Here is a 26314-nt window from a genome sequence, read left to right as displayed (position 1 = left end):
AATCGCGTTTGCGAGTTTCAGAAATTTTAATGGCCCTGGGCACGATACAGTGAGCAGATGGTAGTTTTAAAAGACTTGGGCTGGGAAGGTTTATTCGTTTACTTTTCTCCCCCGAAAGATGATCACGCACCGTAAATTCCGTTCACACCTTGGACGGTAGCTTGATCGTGACGGATTTGGTTTCCAGATACAGCTCTATACCGCTGTAGCCGAGTTCGCGGCCGCTTCCGGACTGTTTGTAGCCACCGAACGGTGTCGTCGGCACCACATAGTCGTAGCAGTTAACCCTGTAACGATAGCAAAAACGAGGGCCAGTGAGTGTCAGGTGGTTTAGCATTTCCGGCCCGCCCCAAACGCCCATCTTACCACACGGATCCAGCCTCGACCGCGTTCGTGAAGGTGATGGCAGTGTTGATGTCCTTCGTGACGACTCCGGCTGCCAGCCCGTACTCAGTGCTGTTCGCACGCTCGATCACCTCATCCAGCGTGCTGAACTTCAGGATGCTCTGCACCGGGCCGAAGATTTCCTCGCGCGCAATCTTCATTTCATCGGTCACGTTCGAGAAGACGGTCGGTTCGACAAAGTACCCGGTCGCGCCGGAACGTTTACCACCGGCCTGCAGCTTTGCACCCTCCGCCTGGCCGGATGCGATGTAGCTCAATATCTTCGTGAACTGTTCCTCGTCGACCTGCGGACCCTGTTGGACACCGTCCTGGAACGCATCGCCCACCTTGCGCTGGCGGGCCATTTCGGCAGCCTTCGCGACGAACGCGTCGTAAATGCCCTCCTGCACAAAAGTGCGGCTTCCGGCACAGCAATTCTGACCGTGGTTGGCGAAGATCGCATTGTGTGCAATCTCTACCGCTTCGTCAACTTTAAGAATTAGTTTAACAAAACAACCCAACAACATATAATATCGGTGACACGCTAATTGCTCAAAATGTTACTTACGATCAGCATCGTTGAAGATCACCAGCGGACTCTTGCCACCGAGCTCGAGCGAAACCTTCTTCAGATTGGAGGTGGACGCCCCGTTCAGGATGATGCGACCCGTCTCGACCGACCCGGTAAACGCCACCTTGCGGATGTCCGGGTGGGCCACGATCGCGGCACCAACCGTCGGTCCAAACCCGTTCACGACGTTAATCACACCGTCCGGAAATCCGGCCTCTTTCGACAGTGCGGCCATATGCAGTGCGCTGAGCGGTGTCTGTTCCGCCGGTTTCAGCACCAGCGTGCAGCCCGCCGCCAAGGCCGGTGCCCACTTCCAGGTCAGCATCAGAATTGGGTAGTTCCAGGGAATGATTTGCCCAACCACACCGACCGGTTCCTTGCGGATGTACGTCAGGACCGGTCCATCGGACGGTACCGTACTGCCATGGATCTTATCCGCCCAGCCCGCGTAGTAGCGGAATGTGTCGATGGCGCAATTGATATCGAACACCGAGTCACCGTACGTTTTGCCATTGTCGAGCGATTCCAGGTTCGCGAGCGTATCGATGTCGCGCACCATCAGATCGGCCAGCCGGTTCAGCAGCCGGCCACGGCCCGAAGCGTCCATCTGGCGCCAGGCGGACGAGCGGGCAAACGCGGCCTTGGCCGCACGTACGGCCACCTCCACATCGTCCTTGTCACCTTCGGCGACGGATGCGATCGGTTTCTCGGTGGCCGGATTGAGCGTTGCGAACGTTTTGCCACTCTTCGCATCCACAAACTCGTTGTTGATGAAGAGCTGCAACGGAAGGTGATAAATATAAAATTCCAGCAAAGATTTTGCGTGCAGACCTTCTGCAAACAACAACAACAGCATAAAAAGCAACGGAATACATTCAACAGAAATGAACAACGTTCATTATGATCAGCATGATTTATATCGCGATGAGGTAAACCGTTCTATCTCCGTCGCGACATCCTGGTGCGGCTGTCGGGCGAATGCTAAATCCGGCGAAATTCACATTTACAACCACGTACCGTGCCACGTCGAAGGAGGTGTGACCAGTTCCCCTCCTGTACACTCCCTTCACGCCCATCCTACAGCGTGCCCTTTCCCTTCCTTAGGGCTTTCTCGATCGATTCGCTGCCTGTCCCCAATTTCATCCATTGAAAAAAGGGCGACGACGCTGCCAGCCGTCGTCGCCGAGGCAAGCGACGATTATAATAAAAATTATGAAATTAAGTTATTAAGTCGGGAGATTTATGAAGCGGAAAACCGCAATGTATCGCAACCGTACGCGCCGTGTAGTGCCCGACACGGGTCGGACGACGCTGGCGACAGTTTATGTGTATTTGTTTTTATCTCGCCTCTGCTGCTGTCCTCCGCCGTGTTCCCGCGTGCTCGACTTCATACTATCGCGTGGCCCGGCCGGTAGGAAAACCGTCTGACCCCGCCGGGGTGGCCTTTGTGCAAATGGTTCGTTAGGTAAGGCCTGTTTTGCATGCGACGTTCCAGTACGGGCCTCATCAGCATCCAAGCACGCCAGGCAGAAAGCGCCCGAACAACATTGTCGCTATCCTCCCGCACGCGGGAGAACAATAATTTGGCCAGGTCGTTTGGTTTGCCTTTACAGTGCCCATTTTTTGCTGCCTGTGCTACATTTTGTTGGTTTTTGGGATTTCACTTCCCTTCCCCTCGCTGGCCGCTAGCGACAGTTTCACGAGCATGCCCTCCGGTGGGACTGTACCGGTAACAGGGCACGGTGGTTTATTTTAAGGGTCAATGGGCAATCGGCTTACCGAGCGATGTGTTGCGCCCGGAGCTGCAGCACAGATGCAGCGACAGGCGAACCCATTGGTCGCCACGATGCATGTTATAGTTAATTGCTTTGGCACAGTATGCAATTTTTCCTCGGTCACAGCAGCAGCTTCGGTTGCAGCAGGGAGTAATCAGAAACGGTGCTCATTGTGCTAACCGCATCCTCCAAAAAAGGGAAATTTTTTGGAATGTCCCATTGCCGGGCCGACCTTTCCGGCCAATCGAGTCCCCAAGCTGAGGACCGCTGAAAGCGCCAAATGGCTTAGGGAGACTACCGCGAGGGTGATGTAACGGGTGTCACACTCTTATTCGTACTGTTTGAAGCATGAGAAATGAGCAGATACGAAATGGGTCAGGGAAGAGAGTTCAGCAGCCCCGTTAACCGATGGTTGCTTCGCGATGAGGATACTTATTTGTTCGGGTCAATTGTTATTTCTATTGTGAAATACTGTTAAAATCCTTTGACTGTATAAAAAGAAGAAACTCTTACCATAGTGGATTTGCGGTGAGCTTTCCTTTGATGGAAGGAAAGTTCGAAAAATCCAATTAACGTTTTTTTTGACAAAAATGTGCATTGTTTTCAAATTATCTAAATTTACAAAAAGTTTTACAGCCTTCTATCGACCTTCTCGGTCATGCTTGCCATTTCTAGCTTACTAGGTTTTATTTTATCACGTAGCCGGATAGTCTGTCCTTGCTCCGGGGGATTGGTCCGGATGGAATTTTGTACCAGGGCTGTCGTGTGAAGTTCGGTGCCGTTACCAATACAGCACCTCGATGTTGTGGTAGTTTCCTTTACTTTGATAAGACGATGGCCTTAAACGTGGTCATAGTCGTTTTAATCTAAATTTCATTAAATAATATAAGATTCAAACACAGTGTTTGAACATTTCCGGGAATATTCTGAAGTATTTTCGCCACAACTATTCCTAATAATGTATAATATTAGCTTAAGACTTAGAGCTCCGTTTTACGGATTAATTTAGTATTTTTCCATTTGGTTATTATGTTGATTATGTTATTATGTTGATGGTTCTGATAATAAAGTCGGAAGCCCATACAACGGCCAACAATACTCCAACAAAAATGCAAAGGTAACTGAGTAAAGTTAGTTACTGCACTTTTGTGATGGTATACGAAACCCAATAATTACAGATTTGTTAATACGGCTAAGGGCCCTTTTATAGATACTTTACTATACTGCCGTTTATAGACACTAGTCTATAGATCAAGCTTGCTTACGAACACGAAGAAGCTTGATGAAGCTGAAGATGAAAGAGAAAAATAAAGATATAGATAGTAGAAGTGCAGTTATCACTGTTTGATATACTCAACTACCTTAACCCTCTTGCAAGTAGTGATCATTGATATAATGCCTCGATTCTATTAGACTGCAAGCCTGCTCAAGAACTCAACGAAATAGACGACATAGCGCTAGAGAGCAGAGACATGTACATAGAGAGTATATCACCAACATCTTTTTAAAAATGTATTTCAGATGATGATGGTTTCAACGATTTGACTATTGGTTAAAATGCAGACGATGATAAAAACATCACGACAAACAGCAATCAGTTATCGCTGTAGGATGTAAATAATTGTCAAAGAAAAGCTCAATAAACCTAATTTTTACATAAAATCCTAATTTTAACAACAATAAACATAATTTTTACAAAGCTCATTCAAAAATTGGGCTCAAATTGCAGACATTTTTAAACGAGGCATAATTACAGTTTCGATTTATTTTATTACTCAGAGTTTACTTACTATTTGCTAATCTGATCACTTAAATAAATTCATAATCTATTAATGATTCAAGTTATTAAAAAACCATTTGCAATTCAACCAGCTCTTATATTTTTTTTTACATAAACAAACCTGTAGGATCAACAAAAGCTGAAAAAAGAATGTTTCATTTTTCTCCGCAACAATAAAATGTACATCAAGCAGCTCAGGCCACCGGGTTAGCAGGCCATCAGTGAAACACGCTGATGTAGCGTGTTTATACCGGTTGAAGAAATTAGTGTTAAGACATAATTTCTTAATTTTCCACGCTTCTCAACTTAAACCGAGGTAGCCAACTTCTTGCAGGCAAACCATTTATCTGAGGGACCCAAACAGAAAAAAAAACAACGCCCAAGGAAAACAACCTTGAATCATACCACCGATGGAAATTTATGTCCCGGCTTATAAAAGCGTCCACCCATTCGGGACAATGCTGCCGGGATGGCCAACGGTCACGAGATAATAATAATTAATTTTTGGCATCAACGCTTCCTCTTACACGTTTTGCGTGCGATTCTCAGCCGGCATCCGGACGGTTGAGCACGCGTTTTGAGAAGATGCACAGAAGCAATCACTTTAAACCCCGAATCCGTTACTAAAGGCTGCAGTTGAACTTGTTTGTAAGCGCATGGTCGCTGAGCGGCGTTGCGCATCCCTATTTTGGCACCGGGAACCCTACAAGGATCGACAGAAGGACGAAACGGAAGACAAATCACACCGTTCCGGGTCGTCATTTAGCAGCAGTGGTAAAGAAAGGGAAAAAAATGCTCCAAGAATGCTCTGCCCGCTCGATAAACGAGATTGAAGACGTTCGTTGTGGCGTGAGTGCCGTGGAAGTGGTGGCGGAACCGAGGTAAAGAAAGCAGCGAAGATAAACGACTTAAGTAATGCGATACGATTTAACGCGATAGCGCTGCATGCCAATGCACAACTTATGACCATGTGCGCACTGTGCTGATTTGCGATGCGTGACTTCGCGGCCGGGACGCGCAAAACACGCAAATCTTGTCCATTTCCCGCTGTCTCGCTTTAGCCACGAATATGTATCTCTGCGAATCAAATGAATGATTCGAATCAGTTCAATACGTACGCACGCAGCACCACATAAACGTGGACGCAGCTGCAAACGTGAAACATTCCCAAAACCGCTCCCCACACGAGTTCTGTTCAAACGATCCTCTTCGCCGGTTGATTGGTTGAAGTCGAAAGGAAAGGACATTAAATTTTAAAATTGTTTCATACATGCCGTTTTGGGGATGCTGTATGCCTTCACCAGTGTATGCGCATTTAGTCCGTTCCATTGCATTTACAACCTTCAGTGTTCAATGTTTCGGCTTTGTTTTATTCGTTGCATGTCTGCAACAGTACGCTAGTAGGCCGATCCTGTCAGGCCGATGATTGGCTGGTTCGCCTTTCGCTTTACCACCACGGTGCGGATCGATCATTACAAGCCACACGTTGTCGATCGAAAGCAAGAACATGATTTATTGACCGTACACAATCAATTTCGCGCGCGGATTGGCGTTTTACACCAACCGAAATTTCGCGTCGTTGCTACATTTTTGGTGTACTGAAAAGTATTGACAAAACTCCGCACATTTGGTTGCATAAATTACCAAAATTTAAATATGCAGTAAAATAAATTATATGTTTGAAGAGAAATGGTTATAATTTAAAGCCTAATTACCTTTGACCAACAATATTGAACATTATCTTAGACTAACAATATTATTGAACAATAGTACTTGGGTTATAGTAATAATTTTAATTTTCTACATGGCGCTACTAAAAGTGGATCATTTCCGTAAAACTCGCTCCGTGGCATTCGTTACGAGCCATCGGCTGTTGCAGAGCGCAACTCAGAATAATGTTTTTATGATGGCTCCGTTGCCCTTTGCCACAACGGCTGAGCGAATGCAACCGTTATAACCATTTGTTCCCGATGCCCGCGCAAAAGTTTCGCCACAGGACAAAAGACAAAAGATGGCATAAGAACCCACGGTGGCTTACGTAAGCCGTAGCCTGCGTCCGTGGGTGCAACAGCGTCGCCCAAACTGAACACAGTGGGCTGCGCGAGCCTGTTGAAGGCTTACGCCCAGCATTGGAGTAATTATTCGATTCGAAAAAGGGCGCACGAACGCTGTAACATTACAAATGAACCGACATCCAACCAAACCGGCAGCCAGCTAACCATGGCTGGGACCAAAAATAAGAAAAAAAAGGGAATCGATCGTGGCCGGGCCTACCACATTGAACCGTCTCTAGTCATTCGCCATTGTTTGGGTGCAGATTTGCGGCGGAAACAAATGATTCGCCACGGTGGAAACAACTGCCGCGTTCGGGAGACAAATCGGTTGCACCTCCAAAGTTCACCTTCGAAAACCTGGCTGGGAAATGAAGACATTTACAGGCGGTTGGGCAAGTTTCGAGTATCGAGCGTGATCGCGTAAGAAAGGTCGCCGGAGTCATTAAGGATGCGTCGAACATTCTGCGTCTCAGCGAACGATCGCTTGAAATCGTGGCGTTCGGTCACACTGTTGCCAAGCATGGTAGCTCTTTGCGCTTAAAGCCCAATTAAGTCGCTAGCTGATAAGAGCCATTTAATTGTGAACCATATCTCGCGATATTGGACACACCTAGTGGAGTGTAAATTATCACCAGTGTGTAATTATCTGCGCCAGTGGTAAACTGTCCAAAGCAGCAAAAAATCAATCGCAACTGTTGCGCGTGTGGCAGCCGATAGGGCAACCGAAAACCAGCAACAAATATTCACAATCGATCAAAGCCATTTCACCGAGGGCTTGGTGACAGATTTCGCTATCTAATCGCCCATCACGCGATGACAGATCTTGCGCGCGGTCAACAAATCGACCATACCTCTCGAACCCACGAAGAAGCGGGAGTACGAAATGGAAAGCTACTCATTTACGTCACAAATAGCGGGTAACGGATCGCGCGATCGCACCGTGGAGTGAAATCGCGCAACTATAGACGTGCGGCTGCCAAAACTTAAGGAGCCGCAAGCGAATGTCCGCTAGAGATGCCGCTTGCAGAGGACGGTATGCTGAAATGGATCCGCTTGCTTTAAAAGAAAGCAAACGATCGTGTCTGGCGCTTCATTCTTCGAAGATCGGAAATCAAACTCATGGACTAACGCCCGATATGTTGAGAAACGTCGAGCTAAAGCAATTAGAAGATTACGATCAACATGAACAGCCCGGAGCCTGGCGGTTGCTGGTAAGAACGAGATTGCTGGCCGAATTAAAACGGGCGATTCAGTATTGAAGGTAGCTCTCCAATTAAAGAGAGATGACGCGCTGTCAGTGGCGGGAACGGATTAAGAAAGTTAAGCTTCTGCGGGATTTGGGTTACTGGGTGATATTGTATATCGCATTGCCACGGACGGGACGGAAGCGTATAGTCAAACACCGAGCAAATCTTTATACGGGTACCACAAACCATCTACTTCTAGTGTGGGATTAATCAGCTCATTGAATGTATTTATTGGTTAGGGAGTTATGTTCCTAAATTAAATCTTCTTGAGCATCGTTTTACACCGACTCTGATTGCCCTCAGTAATTAGATACATTTGATGGCTTCCATTTTGTTCGTCTTTTTCACGTTTCTTCTCCGATGCAATATATCAACGCACTTCACGTTTAACACTTTCGCTTTCGTTATTTACACTCACGGCTCATTCGCGACACAACTTTGTAACCCACGAGCACACTTCAACTACAAGAAACACTATAAATACCCGCATCCACTTGCCGGCTGCCACTACTTACTTTGGTATATTTGATCTCTTGATTAGGATTCGCCATTTTGTTCCGCTTCTTTAGAACTGATACTGATGACAGACGGAGAACCTGCTCGGGCTGGCACTGTCTGCTAGAACGCTTGACACCGAACTAATCCGAGCAGCCAGACGATGGTCAATGTTCCAAATGCTGCTGTGCGTTTCCACCCAAGGCCAAACTTGCTGTCACGACGACCAGTGAAGCAGATGATAGCGCGTACAGTGTTCGCGATGCCGTTGGAGGACGCTTCGGATCACAAATACACAACGTGTCCGATGCCGGCCGGCTGAGTGCGTGCCGCGCTGCCGAGAGCGTCTTTTCCGCTTTGGTGTGTTATTCTTAGCGACTTTACCGAAGCGCCACACTAACCCACACACAAAACAGCGGAAGCAAGCAAACGCGTTGATAAATGGCTTCTAATTTTGCACCGCACACCATCGGACGAAACGGTGTGGTGTGTGACCGTGTGTTTACGGTAAGCTATCAACACGACCGCACCTAATTGAATGCAGCACACGGGGATCCAATCTAAATTGGTTAGGTTCTGTTTGTTTACACACTGCACAGGTAAGCCGTGGTTGCTACCACACACGCTAGTAAAAAATGAATCTTCTTTCCCTCTCGTAATGAGTCAAACACTCCAACCGATCGAAAAGCGATTTTGGTTTTCAACGATAGTTTAAATGTGAAATTTAAAGCAGCAAACGTTTCGCATGATTTACGATTATGGTTTTAAAGGAAGCAGAGTGCCACGTCGTTAAAACGTTCCATTCCATCGAAATCTGACGTGCATTCCGATCTGCGCATGATCATGACCTTGACAGAACGGTGCTCTTTGACAGTCGTAAAATGAGATAATTTAAGGTGGTTTTAATTGGCTGCATGAGGGGAAGATGTGTACGGAATTGTTTAGCTGTTGGAAAACTTGGTCGGTATCGTTTTGTGGGAAGCTATTCTTAAATAAGATGTTTCGAACAATAGCCACTGCGTTATTCTTTTTTTTCTAGACTGTATATTCTCTTAATGTCGGAATTCATCATCAAATGTTTGTGTTAGGAATAGAAAAATATTAAGCCCAATTTCCGTTTAGTTCATAATTAGTTCTTTTAGTAAGTATAATTGTACTTTTTTAAGTATTACTTTTACTATTTTGACTTTTTTCATCTTAATGGTTTTTAACAACAAATAAGTTATCCCCATGTAATGGAAACGTAGTCCTGCGACAGTACATTAGTTCAATAATTTAAATGTTTGAAATATTACGAATTAATTCTTGTTTCACTTAGAAGCACTAATGTTCATAACGTCATTGAACTGTTTATCGAGTTGACTGTGGTAAAGAGATGGAATAAAAAGATTGGTATTACTGGAGGGCAGTCTTCTTTTTGAGGAACTTTGGAGACGGAGTGGAGTTAAACAGCAGGTAACCAGGCATTTGAGCTAGGTTCAATAGTAACAATTATCTTTTGAGGCTTGAGATTGTTCCGTTTGAGATTGTTTGAAGAGTGTGAAATATTGTTAAATATTGGAAAGAGATGTGAGTGAGACAAGATAGTGCGATGGTTGCTCTACTTTCTAATACTATATTCAAAGCCGGAGGAATACTTATTAATAAACAAATAATCAAACTAATTTTGAAGATTGAATCTCCCCAACTGTTTCGAGTATTGTATTGAGTTGCTTTATTAATATTTATTATATAAGTAATAAAGAATTTTGTCGCAAAATAAAGTAACCTTCATTTGAAGTCAACAATTACCGGCTTCATATTATTCTATTACAGTATCCTGGAAATATTTCGAACAAACACCCCAGTTCATGGACCGACTGTGTTATGATGATCCCGGAAGTTGGGTGGTTCAAAACGCGACATAAACATATGACTTTTACCTATCACCAAGTAGAAACCCTTTGGCTCCTTTTGCTCTTTCACTTCATCTTTTCTGCATGCCAATTTGGCCAAAGTTGAGTTGAGATGCAAACGAGCTTCGATGTGCAAATAAAATAAAAAAAAAACAACATATTATCCGCTGGGACCGCTTCGTTACCGACCGACCACAATCGCAATAAAATAGTCCACCAGCTGTCTCCCGTTTTCACTTTCAACACGTTTGTATACGAGTTGGAAGTAAAAAATAAACCGAAGGCAGGCCGTTTTGAATTTATGCGCGAATGTCATCCGTTTGCAACATAATTTACTTTATTTTTTTTTTTACATATTTCCCCAACCACTCGGAATCTCTGAAATCCACTGGAGTCTGTCGGAGTGCTAAGGCAGGTGAAAGGTGGAACCCAAGAATGTCACCTCCGTACTCCGGTGGCAAAATCTCATGACAATTGCATCGGCATTCAGCATTCGTTCAATCGCCGATGATATTTCGCCTGTCAAATGCACTTCATTCCCCATGAGCTTCACCCCATTTCTGCATCCCAAAAGGTCTCTCGATCGCGATCGTTCTTTTGATCTGCATTCCGACCCAGACGCTCGGGAAGCTGCTACGGGTAGCCGCATGGTTCGTTTCATATACCGTTCACTGGTGATATTCAATCGATCGACCCATAGCTAATGCCCGTCCGCACCACGGTTAGAAAGGGACCAGCGACGATCGACGAAACGGTGGCCGAGCAGTGAGCGTTTTAAAAATAACATTTCATTCCAAACCAAATCAAAAGTAAATAAATCTTATCACATGCAAAACCGTTTCGCTTACCGCTTTGCTGCCGGTTTTAACTCGACCATCTCCTTAACAACGCTTTGATTATTGTTTGTGGTTCGGGTGGCCTTTGGGCGAAAAAAGAGGAATTTCATATCGAAGCTGCCCTTTGCAGACTCGAAGTGCTCGTGCGTGCTTAGGGAGGTAGTTCGGATGGTGACGAAGCCGGGGTTACGAAGAAGGTTTTCTTTAAACGCCAACTGTGTTTGTGTGTATGTTTCTGTGCTTGGATAAAAATAAAGAGCAAATATGTTTATGTCTAACCGAACCGCTAGCTTGTCGTCGGTTGCGATAGTTGTTATGCTGGTTTCATTATGTTGCGTCGATTCTCTTTAAACTGCATTCGTTTAGCAGCACAGGTTTGATGATTTACGGACACGGTTATAATATTGGTTTTATTAGACTCAGCCTTTTTAGCGAACTGTTCAATCAATTGAGAGTATTTTTGTTATAGAACTTGGTAATTAGATATTAATTAATTTTACAGGGTTTTTCTTTGTCTAAACTTTTTATAATTACATATTTTGTGTTGTCAATGATAATTGACTGTTACAATCCGAACAATAATTATTCTGTTTATTTGAATTTTACTACTAAATTCAAGCGAAAACTACTAAGTTCGTGCGTGACAAAAGTGTCCTTGAATGTTATTACTGATTTTATTTAAATAAATAATGTTCTATCCCGTAGAAAAATAAATACAAAACCAATTGAATTGCTTATTCCAACACGCCATTTCACAGGGCAAATATGCATAAGGTTAATGACCCTATCTGCATACACTCGGAATTCCGTTTAGCAGTCACGGCTACTGTTCCTGCAACCTACAACCGACGTTTACAGCTGTTTCGAAAGGATTTTTAAAATAAGAAAAATACACGCGCACGCAAAATAAAAGGCGTTCGCCTGTGGAGGCGTTTGTGAATAAAAACAATAACAAAACAAAGCTGTTCAGACAGAACCACGCAGTACAAATAAACCCATGGAATGGCAAATATAGCAGCCAATAAACGAACAGAAAAAAATAAACTCCCGGAGCATAAGATAGCCACAACATACTCGACACCGAAGCCAAAGTTTGGGGTGAAAATTGCGACAAATGTGTTACGTAAAATAAGGCGTACAAAAATATCGACACCCACCAAAAAGGTCGCCCATTATGTGTTGGTTTCAACCGGATTATACACAGAAAAAATGTCGCCGAACCCGATCAAAAGATGTACGATTAAGGTTCATGCTTTCAAGGTTAAAAGAACCGTTCGGAATGTTTGAATTGATGCTAAAATATTTCATTTCGTTGTTAGAATGTGTGTGGAAGTGTTTTGATTGCTTTAAATAACCATGCGGTTTCAGTGGCACATATTTGATCGGAAATATTTTCAACACGACAATGGAAAGCTGTTTGCAACTTCGCCAACATAATGATTGCCCTTAAGGTTAGTACGAAACCTACAGGGTCAGCGTGCGACGGTGTTAACTACATAGCAGTAAATTAATTGCACTCTCTCTCTCTCCATTTTCAACTAACAACCGCCAGATCGTCCATAATCTCGATCAACATTCGAAGAAATTCAGGCATTTCACGGCAACCACGTAAAATTGCCAGATTGCTGCAGCTCGAGTAAAGTTTTATGTTATGAAATAAAGTGTAATCAGGAAAAACCACCGAACCGATCAGTATGGGCAAACAGAAAAATACCGCTCGACGGAAAGAACCACGGAAGGGCCCACGCTGAAGAAATAAATCATTACCGATGCTGTTCGTTTCCCTTTCGTTCACAGCTCGCTGCTCCAGTTCTTGGCCTTGGCATGGTAGGTGGACGGGTGGCGATTGAACGATCTTGGACCAGGGTAGGCTGCAGCTAACTCGCCGTTCGGTCACTGTGGTTGCTTTGCCGGTAAATTCAATTATGGATGCTTGATTATGCGCGAAACCCAACAACGCCAACGGGGAGCCTCTTGGACGTTTGCATTATCCCGGATACATGTAGGGGTTGTGTGTCCTGATCATCATTACAAGGTGTGTGTCTCTCCTGGCCTATTTTCTTTCAGTTTCTCCTTCATCTTACATCTGTTCCTTCCGGCGGTTATCAATAACTTGTACGGATGGGGCCGCTACCGATGCACTGATACCACCCCATGGTAAAGGTGTAATTTAAAGGAGCGGTATGAGCAGTGCAGTGAAGTTATCCTTGCCTGCTGAAACGAGATATGTTGCTGCATGTTTTATTTTGATCGCATTTGAGCTTTTGTTGTTAAAAAACCACCCCCCAAACGACCGATGAGAAGTGAAAGTAAGTTTCAGAACGGTCGGATCGGTTGAGCTCATCGCTCAAAGACCGTGTTCATTGCATGTTCAACACATTGCATAACCAAAGGCGTTTACGGTATTTTTTTGAACACTGGAACAGACGGTTCCAAAAAACGACAATAGTATAGAAATTGGTGGGTAAATTATCATGTTTTACTTTGTCATCAACTTTTTAAAACCACAACGATGGTAACGCAATTGTTAGGTAAAACAAAATTGCTAATACTGTTTCCAAAAGTTAATAAACTTAATACTCACAATATTGCACATTGAAATAAATAATACCAGAACAGCGAGTTTAGCTTTGTTTAAAAACTTTTATTTTCCCTAAGATTGTGTTACAACTCTTACAATTGTCTGCGGTTGTCTCTGTATGGGTTTTCATTATTGATACAATGTTTACACTCTGCTTATTCACTTATTTTAAAACGTGCTGTCCGTTTCCCTAAACTCTCTTACTCATAACCCTGGAAGAGCCCTTGAGCACATACACTCACACTGTACAGAAACCATGGTTCACGGTTCAATGCAGATGCTAGCACAACATAAATACAAAAATGTAAATAAAATTCATAATTTCACCACATAAGCTGCTTACTGGCGTATAGGTGCAGTTAAAAACATGTTAAACAATTTCGATGGATAACAATTTCCCCAAACAAGTACACTCTTATTGAGCACACTCTCTGTCCCACCATCGATAACACTTACTACTGAACTGAGTGAATCCCTTTCATCAAATGTATTTTTTAACACATATCATCAAAGTTATATAAACATGCTCAAATTACACATGCTCTTGTGTAATGTTTTTTTTTTTACTTCCATTGTTTGTACATTGTTTTTCACATTGTACATAGTGACGTAACTACTCCGTGTGTGAGCTTTACTCCGTTTCGTGGCGAATCTTCAATTGAAAATCGAGATTAAAATAAAATACTCTCCATACCATCCATGCTTGGGTTGGCACATGATTGCCCACTATGCTACGTGAACCGTTTAATTGATTTCAATCAGTTTTTAAACATATTCATTCATTAGTTTAATTATGTACAGTTTTTTTTCTTCTCTTTTTTGCTGGCTGTAACTCGGCAACGGCAACGGACAGGGGTAGGCAAGTAAAGGGAATGGAAGCGCTCTTAGAATGTATATTTAACACGAGACTCTGCCGGATGACAATTAATGTAAAAACATGTTACGCTTATTACATCTACCCAAGGGCGGTAAATTCGATGCGGCCGATTGCACATTCGTCAACACATGCTTCGGTTTATTCCCGGCCGTTGATAAATTGCATTACAAACAGAGCACCTCGCCATGGGCTTCACTTTAATCCGAACCAAACACGACGTAAAATAGGAAGCATGGTTTGACTACTGCAGTTTGAGCTATCCCCCCGGCATTGGATCGTCAAAAGATGCGCCTCCGTGCATTCCGTCCTTTCATCAGTTTAATTGAATGCATTAAAACCAATGTTTAAAGAGCAGAAACCGGTAAAAATAAAAAAAAAATGCCCACAAACTTTGAACGCGTAAATTATAATGAATGAAAATGAGGTTAAAGTTAACGAATTATTACGCATGATGGGGAGAGTGCGAGAGAAAGAGCATGATGCTTCGGGAGGAAAATCCAACCCGGAACGGAAATGATTAAGCGGCACGTTATGCGGCTTATAGGATCAACAATCAATTGTGTGTCGGAAGCTCGTATGATGTGGATCATTTTTTTGCCGTTGCTTTGTTTCGTGTGCTATTGTGCTGCTATTTTTCCTTCACATTAATTTTGCCACCGCAGAGCTCTCGTTATCGGTTTGCATGCAATGGGATGGTTTGAAAGAATAATGAGCATGAAGCGTAAAATTGCGCACGCTAATGAATTGACCACCAATCGAGCGGCTAACGGGTGACATGTTGCACCGTTCCACCGTGCCATGTTTAACAATGATGTTGTACAATGGTGCATCGAAGCCAAATGGGAGGTATAAAAAAAACGACGTAATGGAATACAATACGGAATAAATGCATCTCAATTGCCACGCCCGGGACGCTTATAAATGGTCTACGAAAAGAATGATTAATTCTGGATAGAGGTAATGGTGTGATAATGATTGAAAATAAATTAATTGATAGAAGCATCCACAATGCCTTCATACGATCGGCAAGGGTGAGCGAATGATGGGGGAATTCAAACAAGGACTTCAATGGAGAAATACAAGCGCCCGTATGCCGTCGAACCTTGTATTTTTGTTTTTTGTTCGGGGTTTTCAATCCGTCCCGAAGGCGTTCCCTGCCAAATCTACTGATACGTTGCGATATCGACCCAACTCAATAAAATCTATTTATTGTCTCTATCATGTAATCTCGTAATTCGCTCAGCCATGAGCTTGTGCGTCATCAAGTTTGGCTTAAGTCTTGTTTTTTCCTTCTTCTTCTCGTGTTATTCTTTCCGAACTTGACGAGCTCGTGCGTTTTAGACCCTCGGATACGTTCAGGTAATATTACTATTACACTTTCTTAGTACAGCTATCTTTTCTCCTAAGCTACCGTCATTGTCCAGGTCGCTGACGGGTTGTTTTGCAAACCACCAATGTACGACTACTGCAGTTCTGTGTGCGAATTTCCTACCACTCCTATGACTTCTTGGAATGTTTAGAAGGTCAGAGTAAAAGAACACTACAAAAACCCTACTTATTAGTTATTCTACTACACTAGGATGGAGCAAGCTCGCCCGTCGATGCAACCTACATAAGCTCCGTCACGTAATCGGGCTGATCTGTACCGCCTGGTTGTTGCACCTGAAACGTGGAACCCCGGAATTCGAACAGCTGCTGTAAAGAAACGATACAACGGTGTGAGTCATGCACGCGTGGTAAAACATTAACCAACAGCATCCAGGTTGCTTACCGAAGGAGCCCGACTGTTGCGCAATGTAGCATAGTCGGCGACCTCACTAGAACTCGTTGCACTGGTGCTTGTAACACCGGACGAGCTTAAGCCGCCGGGCGGTACCATAGAACTGCCCAGCACCGTACTAAGATTGTTGGTGCCATAGTTGCGCGGCTGTATGGTGGCGTACGTGTTATCACCCGCCTGTGACAGATCGTACGAATCTCTCCGATGCTGGGACAGATGCGGTGGGGTCTGCTGATGATGCAGCTGATGGTGATGATCGAGGCCAAGCGTCAGCGAAAGCTGCGAGGATGGATCTTGGGTACTGTTGGCGCTGTTCGAGTTGTTCATCGACTGCTGCTGGGACATTTCCGGCTCGGAGAATACCTGCATTGTTAGCTCCTGCTCTTCATAGAGCTTTAGCTTCCTGCGAAACGAGTTACCAAGTGATGTCTGTTGTAATTTTGCTTGGGACAAAAATGTATCGGAGCTTGTACTTACTGTTCAATCCACAGGGGATTTTCGGTTGTATTTAAATCTTCTATAATCTGCTTTTTGATAAGTGCATCCTTCCGTCTCGTTTCGCTGGGTATCGAGATAGACCTGAGAGGGTATTCAACAGATCAGATTTAGCTAGAATGCTCATTGAAGAGTTCACAATTTAGCTTACCAATGTTTTAGACAACAGCAAAGCACGATGAAGCTAACCGCTCCAACAAACAACACAATCAAAAGCGCAATCAATGCTGCCAAAGCTAGATCAAACTCATCCTGCGCAGTTGTAGCGTATGCCGGTACCACATTCAGTATGGAGAATCCAGCATTATAATCCTAGCAAATGTCAAAATACGTGTCAGATATAAAGGTCTTGCCGATAAAGATGATACATTCTAGCCTACCTGAAGAAAATCGTATTTGGCATCAATTTCTCGCAGAATTTCCTCGACCGGAACGATCATCTGTGTCTTCATGTCAACCGCGTGGAAGTACATATCGCACCAGTCCATACGAATGCGCCCGAGACTGTCCACATGGTAGCGAATTTCATCCACAATGATAAGCCGCTGCGTTGCGTTGCCCAACTCCGACACGATCTCGTCCCGATCCTGATGCACCTCGGACGGTGGACGCGAGAGTATCATGCGCACCAGCTGCTCCGGATTGAAGATCCACACGTGCACACGTGCCGCCGCTTCTCGTTCCGGTGATTCGACCTCTTTCGCCGCAATCTCCAGCACGAACCGGTCCTGATTGTACTCCGCCATGTAGTTGGCGGTCACCACACGGCCCTCCTTCGAGATGGCGAACGGGCTCGGTACGATGCTTCCCGTCGTCTTGCTAGCACCGTACTTGTACAGATACGACCCACGTATGAACAAATCAAGCGTAGCATTCACACCCAAATCCCGATCGGTCGCGTTAACGATCGTGACCAGCTCGTTGATCGACGCCTTCGAGCTGATACCGGCATAGTACACGTCCCGCTTAAACACCGGCGGGTTATCGTTGATGTCCAGCACGTGCACCCACACCTTCGCCACGGTAGCGTTCCGTTCCAGCTGTTCCATCGACAGCAGTGCCCGCTCATGTTCGCTAACGTACAAATCGGACTGCTTGCTGGCGAGCACGTACAGCACGTACATATCGTTTTCCTCCCGATCGATGGACCGATTCGTGTACAGGTCACCGCTTGTCTTATCCACGTAGAACGCACCATCCTCGTTACCGAGCAGCATGTAGTAGAAGATGGCCGGATTGGGACTATCTAGGAACGCTTGTATCTTACCGATCCGCACATCACGCGCACCGTTTTCGGTGATAAAAAATTTGTACGGATTCGAGGCGTCCGGGAATTCGGGGTAGTTTTCATTCACATCTACCAGCAACACCGTGAGGAAGCGCAACGTTTCGAACCAGGCGGGCGTGCCCTGGTCACGGGCAACCAGTATCAGCTCGTACCGTGACTGGCGTTTCCGGTCCAGCTGTCGGCGGATGCGTAACTCACCGGACATTTCGTTTATGCTAAACTCTTCAGTTTCCTGCACATTTACACTGTTCACCTAATCAAAAGAGGACAAGGATTGCAAATTTCGTTCGAAAAAGAGCAACATCGTGAGGGTGTAGATAGGGCAACGTACCTGGAGATAGTATAGCACTTTACCGTTGGATCCGGAATCGTTGTCGGTAGCCTTGACAGTCATCACCAAATAATCGGGAGTCGCTAGATTCTGGAATGGAGAAGAAGAGGATTAATTTGTTGACCTTCTACGACGAGCTATGAATTGTTTTAAAATTTGATAGTTAAGGTAATCATTCCTCAAAAATTAAAAACTTGACATATTTCTAGCACTTTAATTAAGTAAAACTATTTCATCTAAGGGTATTGAAGTGTAAACAACTTTCGAACGGCTTGATTATGAACTCAACAGCTTCACTCAACCGTTGTCATTTCAACTTCGACTTTGAGTTAAATGAATTCAGCTCATCAGAAATTAAATTATTCCGTATTGAAATAAATAACTCAGGAACGGGAAAGGGATATCGCCGGATGTTCATTCCACCGTTGGCAACATTCAATAAGCTGGCCCTATTTGAACACCCACTCACATCTGCCTAGTATTTCCCCAAGCCATGTACCACTTATTTGCTGCAACAGTGAAAGGTCGCACACGTTGTGCAGCGACGCCCGACAAGGAGTACTCCGTACGAATTGAACGTTTTAATTTAAACCACGCGCGATATCGACACCAGCGCAATGCATGTGACGCAACACACCCGTTACGATATTACCACCTATCCGGGTGCGGCTTCACACGCCCGGGCATGGTGTTTGAGTGAAAATTTCAATAGAATTTTAATGAAAAACTCAATTAAACACGGTACGCTGCGGATAACGTCCACACCGGCCGTGTACAAAACAAAAAAGCGCACGCGACATGATATGGCGTAGCGTGGGCGGTGCACGGGACTGGATGAGCATTGTTACCTCCGGAATTTCGACCGTCGCATTGTAGAGTGCCGGCATGATGAACACGGGACGATGCTGATTGATGCTCTGGATTTCGATCACTATTGTGGCTGCATCGTTGTGTGGTCCCGAACCTAATCCATCGCGTGCCTCTATATCGATGCGGTATTGACCTGCAATGGAGCACAGACACATACATAAGTATCGTCAGTGAAGGAAAGCATCACAAGCCGCGAGGGGCCACTGGCGAAGCGGAACATCCATTACGGTGTAGGCTAATAAATTGATATATACATGGCCACATCCATCGCAAAGGATGTCATCATCGATCGTCGCTCACACGGACCCGCCCCGTCGTCTGTGAAAGGTGTGTGCCACCTGTATGCCTCCTCTCGGTTGGCAGCGGGTAAGTATTCTAATTTGCTGTCCACCTCCCACCCCCCGTGAGCTTACCGCTTTTTCCAATTAAACTGGCCCCAGGATAAAGGATGCCCGAGTTAGCGTCCAGCCGGAAAATTCCCCCGACATTATCCGACAGTATGGCATACTTAACGTCTCCTGCTGCTCCCTCGTCCGGATCCGTCGCCGTTACCTGCAAACAAACGAACAAAAAAAACCGGACGAACACAAACGTTAAAACATGACAGGCGGCTATGGACCGTTGAGATCAACTGAAAGTGAGTGCTATTCTTAACGCACCTGCAAAATGGCCGCCGGTGGATGGAGTGCCGCATTCTCCGCCACCGTTGCATGGTAGATCTGCTGCGAAAAGGTTGGCCCATTATCGTTCTCGTCCAGTATCCGTATCTGCACCGGGGCGGTAGTGGACCGTCTCATTCCTTCCGGGGCACGATCCGTTGCAATCGCCGTCAGGCTGACCTCCTGTTCCGCCTCCCGATCGAGTGCGGATGCGTTGTGTACCGTGATGGCACCGGTGTCCGGATCGATCCCAAAGTTCCCACTATGATCGCCCACGATCGTGTACGTCAGCTGACCGTACAGACCGGCATCGGCATCACGGGCCCGCACCATGCCGACCAACGTCCCGACCGGGCTGTTTTCCCGCACCTGCAGCATATACTCGGGTAGCTCGAACTCTGGATCGTTGTCGTTCGTGTTAACCACGTCCACCGTGAACTGGGCCGTTGAGGTAAGCTGCGGTACGCCCGTATCGACGACGGACACGTTGAACTTTATCATCGGCGATACCTCGTAGTCAATCCGCGCTTTGCTCCGCACCAGCCCTGCAAGGATAAGTCGAAATGTTTTGGCAAAACGCGTGCGTTAGTTTAGTGGTGCGTTAATTTTTCACGCCACATAATTAGAATGTCAAATTGTGCATCACCCCCCAACAAATGCACTCACAAATTGCACGCGGGCCGGCACATTTCGGAACACACAATATTGTGCGCCCGTCCGTGCAGGATGGCTGCATTTGGTCATTAACGCTTCATAACTCTCGCACCCCATACCCATTGCGTGGCCCGTGAGTGGCCCATGGTAGGAAATGAAATATAATAAATTATCAGTTCGTACCGCACCACTTCCGCGCGCTATTGTTATGCTCAGCGAAATGGGTTCGAATACACACTGCACAGTGAAAACCGGCCTTGGCCAATTGGGTTGATGCCGGGCATGACTTCTGTATGGAGTGTGTTGAAACCGTTCGGTACTGCATCCGTTATGATCAGGTTAAAATGATAAAATAATTACAATTTTAGCGTGCATTCGCACCCGTTGTGCGCTAGCAAGGGTTGGAGGTGTTGCACCGTACATCGGTCGTGCTGTGTTAATTCGTTGATGCCGCATCAGATTAGGTGACGATTTGGCTCCATTTGTGATACGAACCACACAGGAATGGGCAGGAACAGCGAAGTGATGAAGCGAAACAATTGCGATGCTATATGCCAATGTTTGATCGTCCTTTGAACTAGGTTGAGCACTAAACGGCACCAGACTGTGCTGTTATTGAAAATTAATCCGCACAACAACGGACTGTTTGACAAATGCTGCGGTGGAATTAGAGTTCGTCAGCATCGAGGGCTTTGTGTGCTGTCGATAATGGAACAACGGATTAAGTTGTTCCGAGCAAAACTGTTGGCACTTATTATTTGCAAGCTAATATACGATTCATATGAATGGTATTGTTTGGGTTTTGTTTTAGCTCCCTATTGATCGATTAAATAATTCGAATCGTTCGATTCGAAATTTATATATTTTCTTATCGTTTTATACTGCGCGATTCAAAGTATGTGACTAATATTTCAATGCATAATACCATATTATTGCATATTATTGCATGTTTCAAACCCCATTTTTATCTCTTCTTGAGTATTTATCTTGTAAATGTGTTATCCATCCAATCATCATCCAATTTTTTAAATTTTGTCATAGTCAGTAAAATGTCATTATTGTCCGTAAGTTAAATTTAAGGAATTTTTTTCTTGAATGCTCTAATACATAAAAAATCAGCTCTTTTTTAGCCATACGATTTTGATACAAGTCTCCGAAGCATAAACTCTAGCTATAATTTACGAAACCTGTACGAAATACTGGAACTCTGTCTTTCGACCACTTTCAATATACTTCAATGATAATTTGGATGTAAAGTATTAACGTTTTATAATTGCACTTTTGTAGATTTTAAGGGATATCTCATTCGCGGTAGTACAAAATGGTAAAAATTAGCAAATGTTTTTGTCTTTAACAGTGGCAATGAAATGATTTATATATGTTAGAACGCAAAATCATTCTATATCTTAGTATTAATAAAGAACAAACAAGCTTATGTATATTAAAAAATCATAATTCTGCTTCATCTTGCCAAATAAAAGATAAATCGATCTTAACTCGCAAAGGTTTTAATCATTTTCAAGATTAGTTGATATTAGGGCGTATTCTGCAACTAGTCTCAAAGATTATCTGGAAGCACTGTAAAGTTCATCATAATGGGTTCAAATTGACATGTATTTTAGATTTTTTAAATCAATCTTCTAGAAGAATTTAAAAAGTTTTTAACGTAATGTTGAGCACCAATCAAAAAGTCGTAACGAAATTGCATACAGCAGCAGACAAAAAGGCATACAATGATGGACATGATTTTTGGGTACGCTAATCCATAGCTAATTCGCAGATGCATCTGGTTGTTAATTCTGGACCATTGATACAGTTAAATAATATATTTAAAATAAACAAAACTAAAATCCCTAGCACTACTAGCCATAACAATCAATGCTTCATAGGTAACATGTTACAGTACACCAGTCAGTTCCGCACCTAACAGCGTGAAGCGTTCAATGAACAACCGGAACTAATTAAACCGATTAACTAACCCTAGTTTGCCATTGACGCTCTGTCGGGAAGCCGTTTGGTGACATTATACACATTACTAATTTATTGTTTCAGTTAAACTTATGTGAAGGTATGCCACGGGTGCACGCGAGAGAAGGAACACAAGCGGGACCGTACGGTCTTTCTCATTGCATTCGCGTCAGGAAACAGATGCACGTTCAAACGACAATTATGGAAGATAAATTTACGATATACCTTCACCTGGCTGGTTGCGGTGATAAGGCGGAAGCTTACACACGGCCAGGATGCAAGGTGTCCGTGCCCTGTACTACACTGTATGTGAACCAGAGTGAATGCGCATCCTGTCAGTATTCAATAAATAATCGATAAGTGGTCAACAGGCAAGTGCAGAACTAACGCACAGCCGACCGAGCGTTAAGTCACGCAGAATGATTTCCTTATCTTATCACTGGCCTGTTAATGGTTCCTGCCCCACACTGATATTGCCTGCGGTTGGCCATTGTATCCCGATGTATTTGCAAAGACACGGTGAGCCTTGTCAAGAATCAATATAACACCCCACCCGGAATAAACTTCGTTGACCTTCTGTTTGGCGTCTCGGTTCGATCGAACTTCAAATACGCATCCCATCACTGTCGCTTTTGCCTCGTTGCGTGTGGTTTGTTTTTGCACAACGGCATCTAGTTAAAGGCATCCTAGGATCAAGTGGTTCTTACCTGTGGTGTTGTGAATCTCGAAAAAGCTGTTTTCCGTCATCCGGTATTCGGCAATCGTCGAGTCGGCATCTGTTGCTTGAACCGTCGTCAGGATGGTGCCGATTGGCTGCTCTTCTACCACTTGGTAATGATAGTGCGGATTCTCCGGTGTCCACGGTGGTGCAAAGAGCTATCGGTGTCGGTCGGTGATCATGAAACGAAACGATCGAAAGGCAAGGTACGGGATTAGACAGCCATGTACGAAGATGAGAACAGTAATGGAATGCACCGAAGATGGATTGACAAATGGTTGAAACGTAGCCGTCACCTTAAGTAATATAATAAATTTCCACACAAATTTATGCATGCATACATGCACGCCTCATTTGCCGGCTCTCGGATTTCGACTTCGTCGGTGGTGAGTTAAAATACCTGATGCAGACGGGATGGCTGCCCGCACCGGAATGTGTGCTCAACCGACACGAGTAGCCCTGGGTACGATAGGCATACGGTAGGTGCTATCGATACGGGGAACTTCACACAGCACAACCAACACACGATCGTTGTCATCATTGTGCCTCTGCTGACAGCAATAAACTGTGAATAATGGCCTGAAAAAGCCATCAAGCAGACTGTGACGGAATGGTAAGAAATATGCGGTACCATAACGGGCACAACGAGAATGTCGTCCAAGACATGACTCCGGAAGGCACCGCAGACACTGGTGCTGGTGTGGAAAAAAAAGTCCTTCCTTCGGTCGATAGCGGTCGACTGTTGGTGCGGAGAGATATCACAAATAAACGACGGCACAGACGGTAGCATAAATCAAGGAACTACCCCGTACCATTCAGTGACTGGTTGCATTGTAAACCACAGCCAAGTGTATGCAGCTTTGGAATGAATGACGGGGAGTGGTCGTGAGATGTATTGCGATTATGTTTTAGTTATAGATTGTTTCTTTTCTTCAACCAAGTACGACTACGGGCTACCTATTTGCAATCCCAAGTAAGGTTTTCGTTGGGGATTCATTTTTGTTCAAATTTTTTCCTGAAGTTTTCGTGAAAGAAAAAAAAAATCAAGGAAACATAATTATTTCAAGTCATTCACCACAGACATCAAATATTCGTCCTTAAAGTTGTGGCATTATTGTGTGACTTTACAATTACTTTACAATCTTTTACAGTACGCAAATAATACACCAATCAACCACAGCGAAACGAATCGAAATGCAACTACATATTGCACACCGAACACCCGAAACATGACCCCTTGATACATTGCTGGCACAGCAATTTTCGATGAGTTAACCTGCTCTGTCACATTCCAATACCGTAATGGCACATGGTATTTACAAAGAAGTGGTTCAAACCGGACGTCCTGCATGAGGTACACCATCAAGCCATTCTTCGGAGCGTCAAAAACATAGTACTCTTCAATGTTTTCGTCAACCCGTCAGTTGTGATGGGTCGTGTGCACCGAACGACATGTTACCAGGAACATATCTCAACCAATGCTTGGTTAGCCCCCGGAGGGTTTCACAATTCATCATCGGCTGCTCCAGGAGGAATGTTCCAATGACACGATGAACATCCGATCGCTGCTGGATGCATTCGAAGGGACGAGTGCTTGTGTTTTTTAGCCTTCCATTTCCATTCCCAACCACCCGTCCCACCTCGTAGTGACAAATACTGCGAACGAGCAGCACAAACGTACACACCATTTGCCTGCTGCAGCATTGAAAAGACAAAATCCTGAATACGTTGTTGCATACAAAGGAAGCTGAAGATCTATTGTGCCCGGATGGGAAAGAAATAGCAACAGTGCCGAGAAAACACGACTCATCGCCGGGTAACGACAGTTTTGTTTTGCCGGACGGAATTGACAGCATTGTGATTTGCATTTGCAGCGGAAGTAAATCATCGAAACGATTTGTCGGAATGGGTTTTGCTGCTGAGCGGATTCAATACGAATATATTTACTTTTTCCCATTCCTTCCGAGTGTGCGAACTGTCGAGGACAATAAAATCTGAATGGAAGAATTATTATTTGTGTAAAAAGATTTTTTGGTTTGATTCTTCTACGATTTAATGGTTTTCTAATACAAGATTTATTAGAAGTCAAATATGCTTCTTTTAAGCAATACAGTCTTACCGTTCTGTTCAATTCAACTTGTGGCCATTCTTAAAAAACAGACATATCCACATAAATAATCAAAACAAAAATCCTCACTTATAATAGCACAATTGCACAAAAAAGGAAAATATATACAACTGAGGTTAGTTAAAAGCTACCTCAAACAACGATAAACATTGTTAAATTAGTAATGGAGTCACTTGTACAAAGTAAATATTCTTCGCAACTGTCATGGAGACGCCTAGTCGTTTGCAGTAACTAGAATATGCTGTCCTAGAGAAAAAGTTTTAGAAACCGCTTTAAAAGTATCAAACTTTGTCACTATTATAAATCTGCTAAAAGGCCTATACAGATACTGGAACCTTGCTGTCGTTTGGATTCGTCGAAACCGTGCCACAGCAAACCTAAATTTAAGCTCGAACTAATGCCCGAGTCCTTCCTTATTCGTTGTAGGCAACGAACATACTACAAACCGAACCACTGCTACTCATCGGTACCCTACTACCCAAAACGCTGTTAAACACTGATAATTGCCTTATCATTTATGCAAATGATACACCCTATAGTACACCCCACCCCACATAGGATGGAGCAGGCACGCACGCCCCGGTGAAATATATTAACTCACTTATTGCCCAAAAATGCCACCAGTAGCACTACTGCACAAGGCTACCGGTGCCCAGCCCGGCCCTGCTGGACGTGCCTCGCGGACGGAAACAGTTTCAGCGTAACCGAGCCCGACACTCAAATTGACAGCCATGGCTCCTTTGTACCGGGATTTCCAAGTAGGATTTGATCGGATTTGGGACATGATGCGGTCCCAGTGGTGCGCCAAGGAACGATACCAACCGGGGGTGGTTTTGCATCATCCGGCACGCTTGACACAGTGAAGTAGTTTTGCAGCAGTGACAACAAATTAGATCCCAACTTCCATACCTCCCGCAAACGCCAATCG

General features: G+C 44.5%; 2 protein-coding genes across 2 annotated transcripts in view; both read right to left on the bottom strand.

Annotated features, from left to right (window-relative positions):
• Positions 1-142: 142 nt before the first annotated feature.
• On the bottom strand, positions 143-8362 carry LOC128709348 (aldehyde dehydrogenase 1A1-like). Its single transcript, XM_053804346.1, has 4 exons — positions 8327-8362; positions 953-1733; positions 367-874; positions 143-287 (listed from the first exon to the last, which is right to left on the bottom strand). The coding sequence occupies exons 1-4, from the start codon at positions 8360-8362 to the stop codon at positions 143-145; spliced, it is 1470 nt and encodes a 489-aa protein (XP_053660321.1).
• A 7741-nt stretch (positions 8363-16103) lies between these two features.
• Positions 16104-26314, bottom strand: part of LOC128709771 (cadherin-87A) — a 58148-nt gene continuing 47937 nt past the window's right edge. Inside the window, exons 10-19 of the mRNA XM_053804789.1 lie at positions 23248-23416; positions 19919-20463; positions 19673-19811; positions 19238-19392; positions 18390-18479; positions 17151-18311; positions 16922-17082; positions 16753-16854; positions 16267-16678; positions 16104-16190 (exon numbers count right to left, since the gene is read on the bottom strand). Coding sequence (XP_053660764.1) covers positions 16104-16190; positions 16267-16678; positions 16753-16854; positions 16922-17082; positions 17151-18311; positions 18390-18479; positions 19238-19392; positions 19673-19811; positions 19919-20463; positions 23248-23416 — 3021 coding nt within the window. The remainder of the gene's footprint in view (positions 16191-16266; positions 16679-16752; positions 16855-16921; positions 17083-17150; positions 18312-18389; positions 18480-19237; positions 19393-19672; positions 19812-19918; positions 20464-23247; positions 23417-26314) is intronic.

This window comes from Anopheles marshallii, chromosome 2, assembly GCF_943734725.1.
Source record: "Anopheles marshallii chromosome 2, idAnoMarsDA_429_01, whole genome shotgun sequence".
Classification (NCBI taxonomy): Eukaryota; Metazoa; Arthropoda; class Insecta; order Diptera; family Culicidae; genus Anopheles; species Anopheles marshallii.
This window is presented reverse-complemented; position numbering and strand designations above follow the sequence as displayed.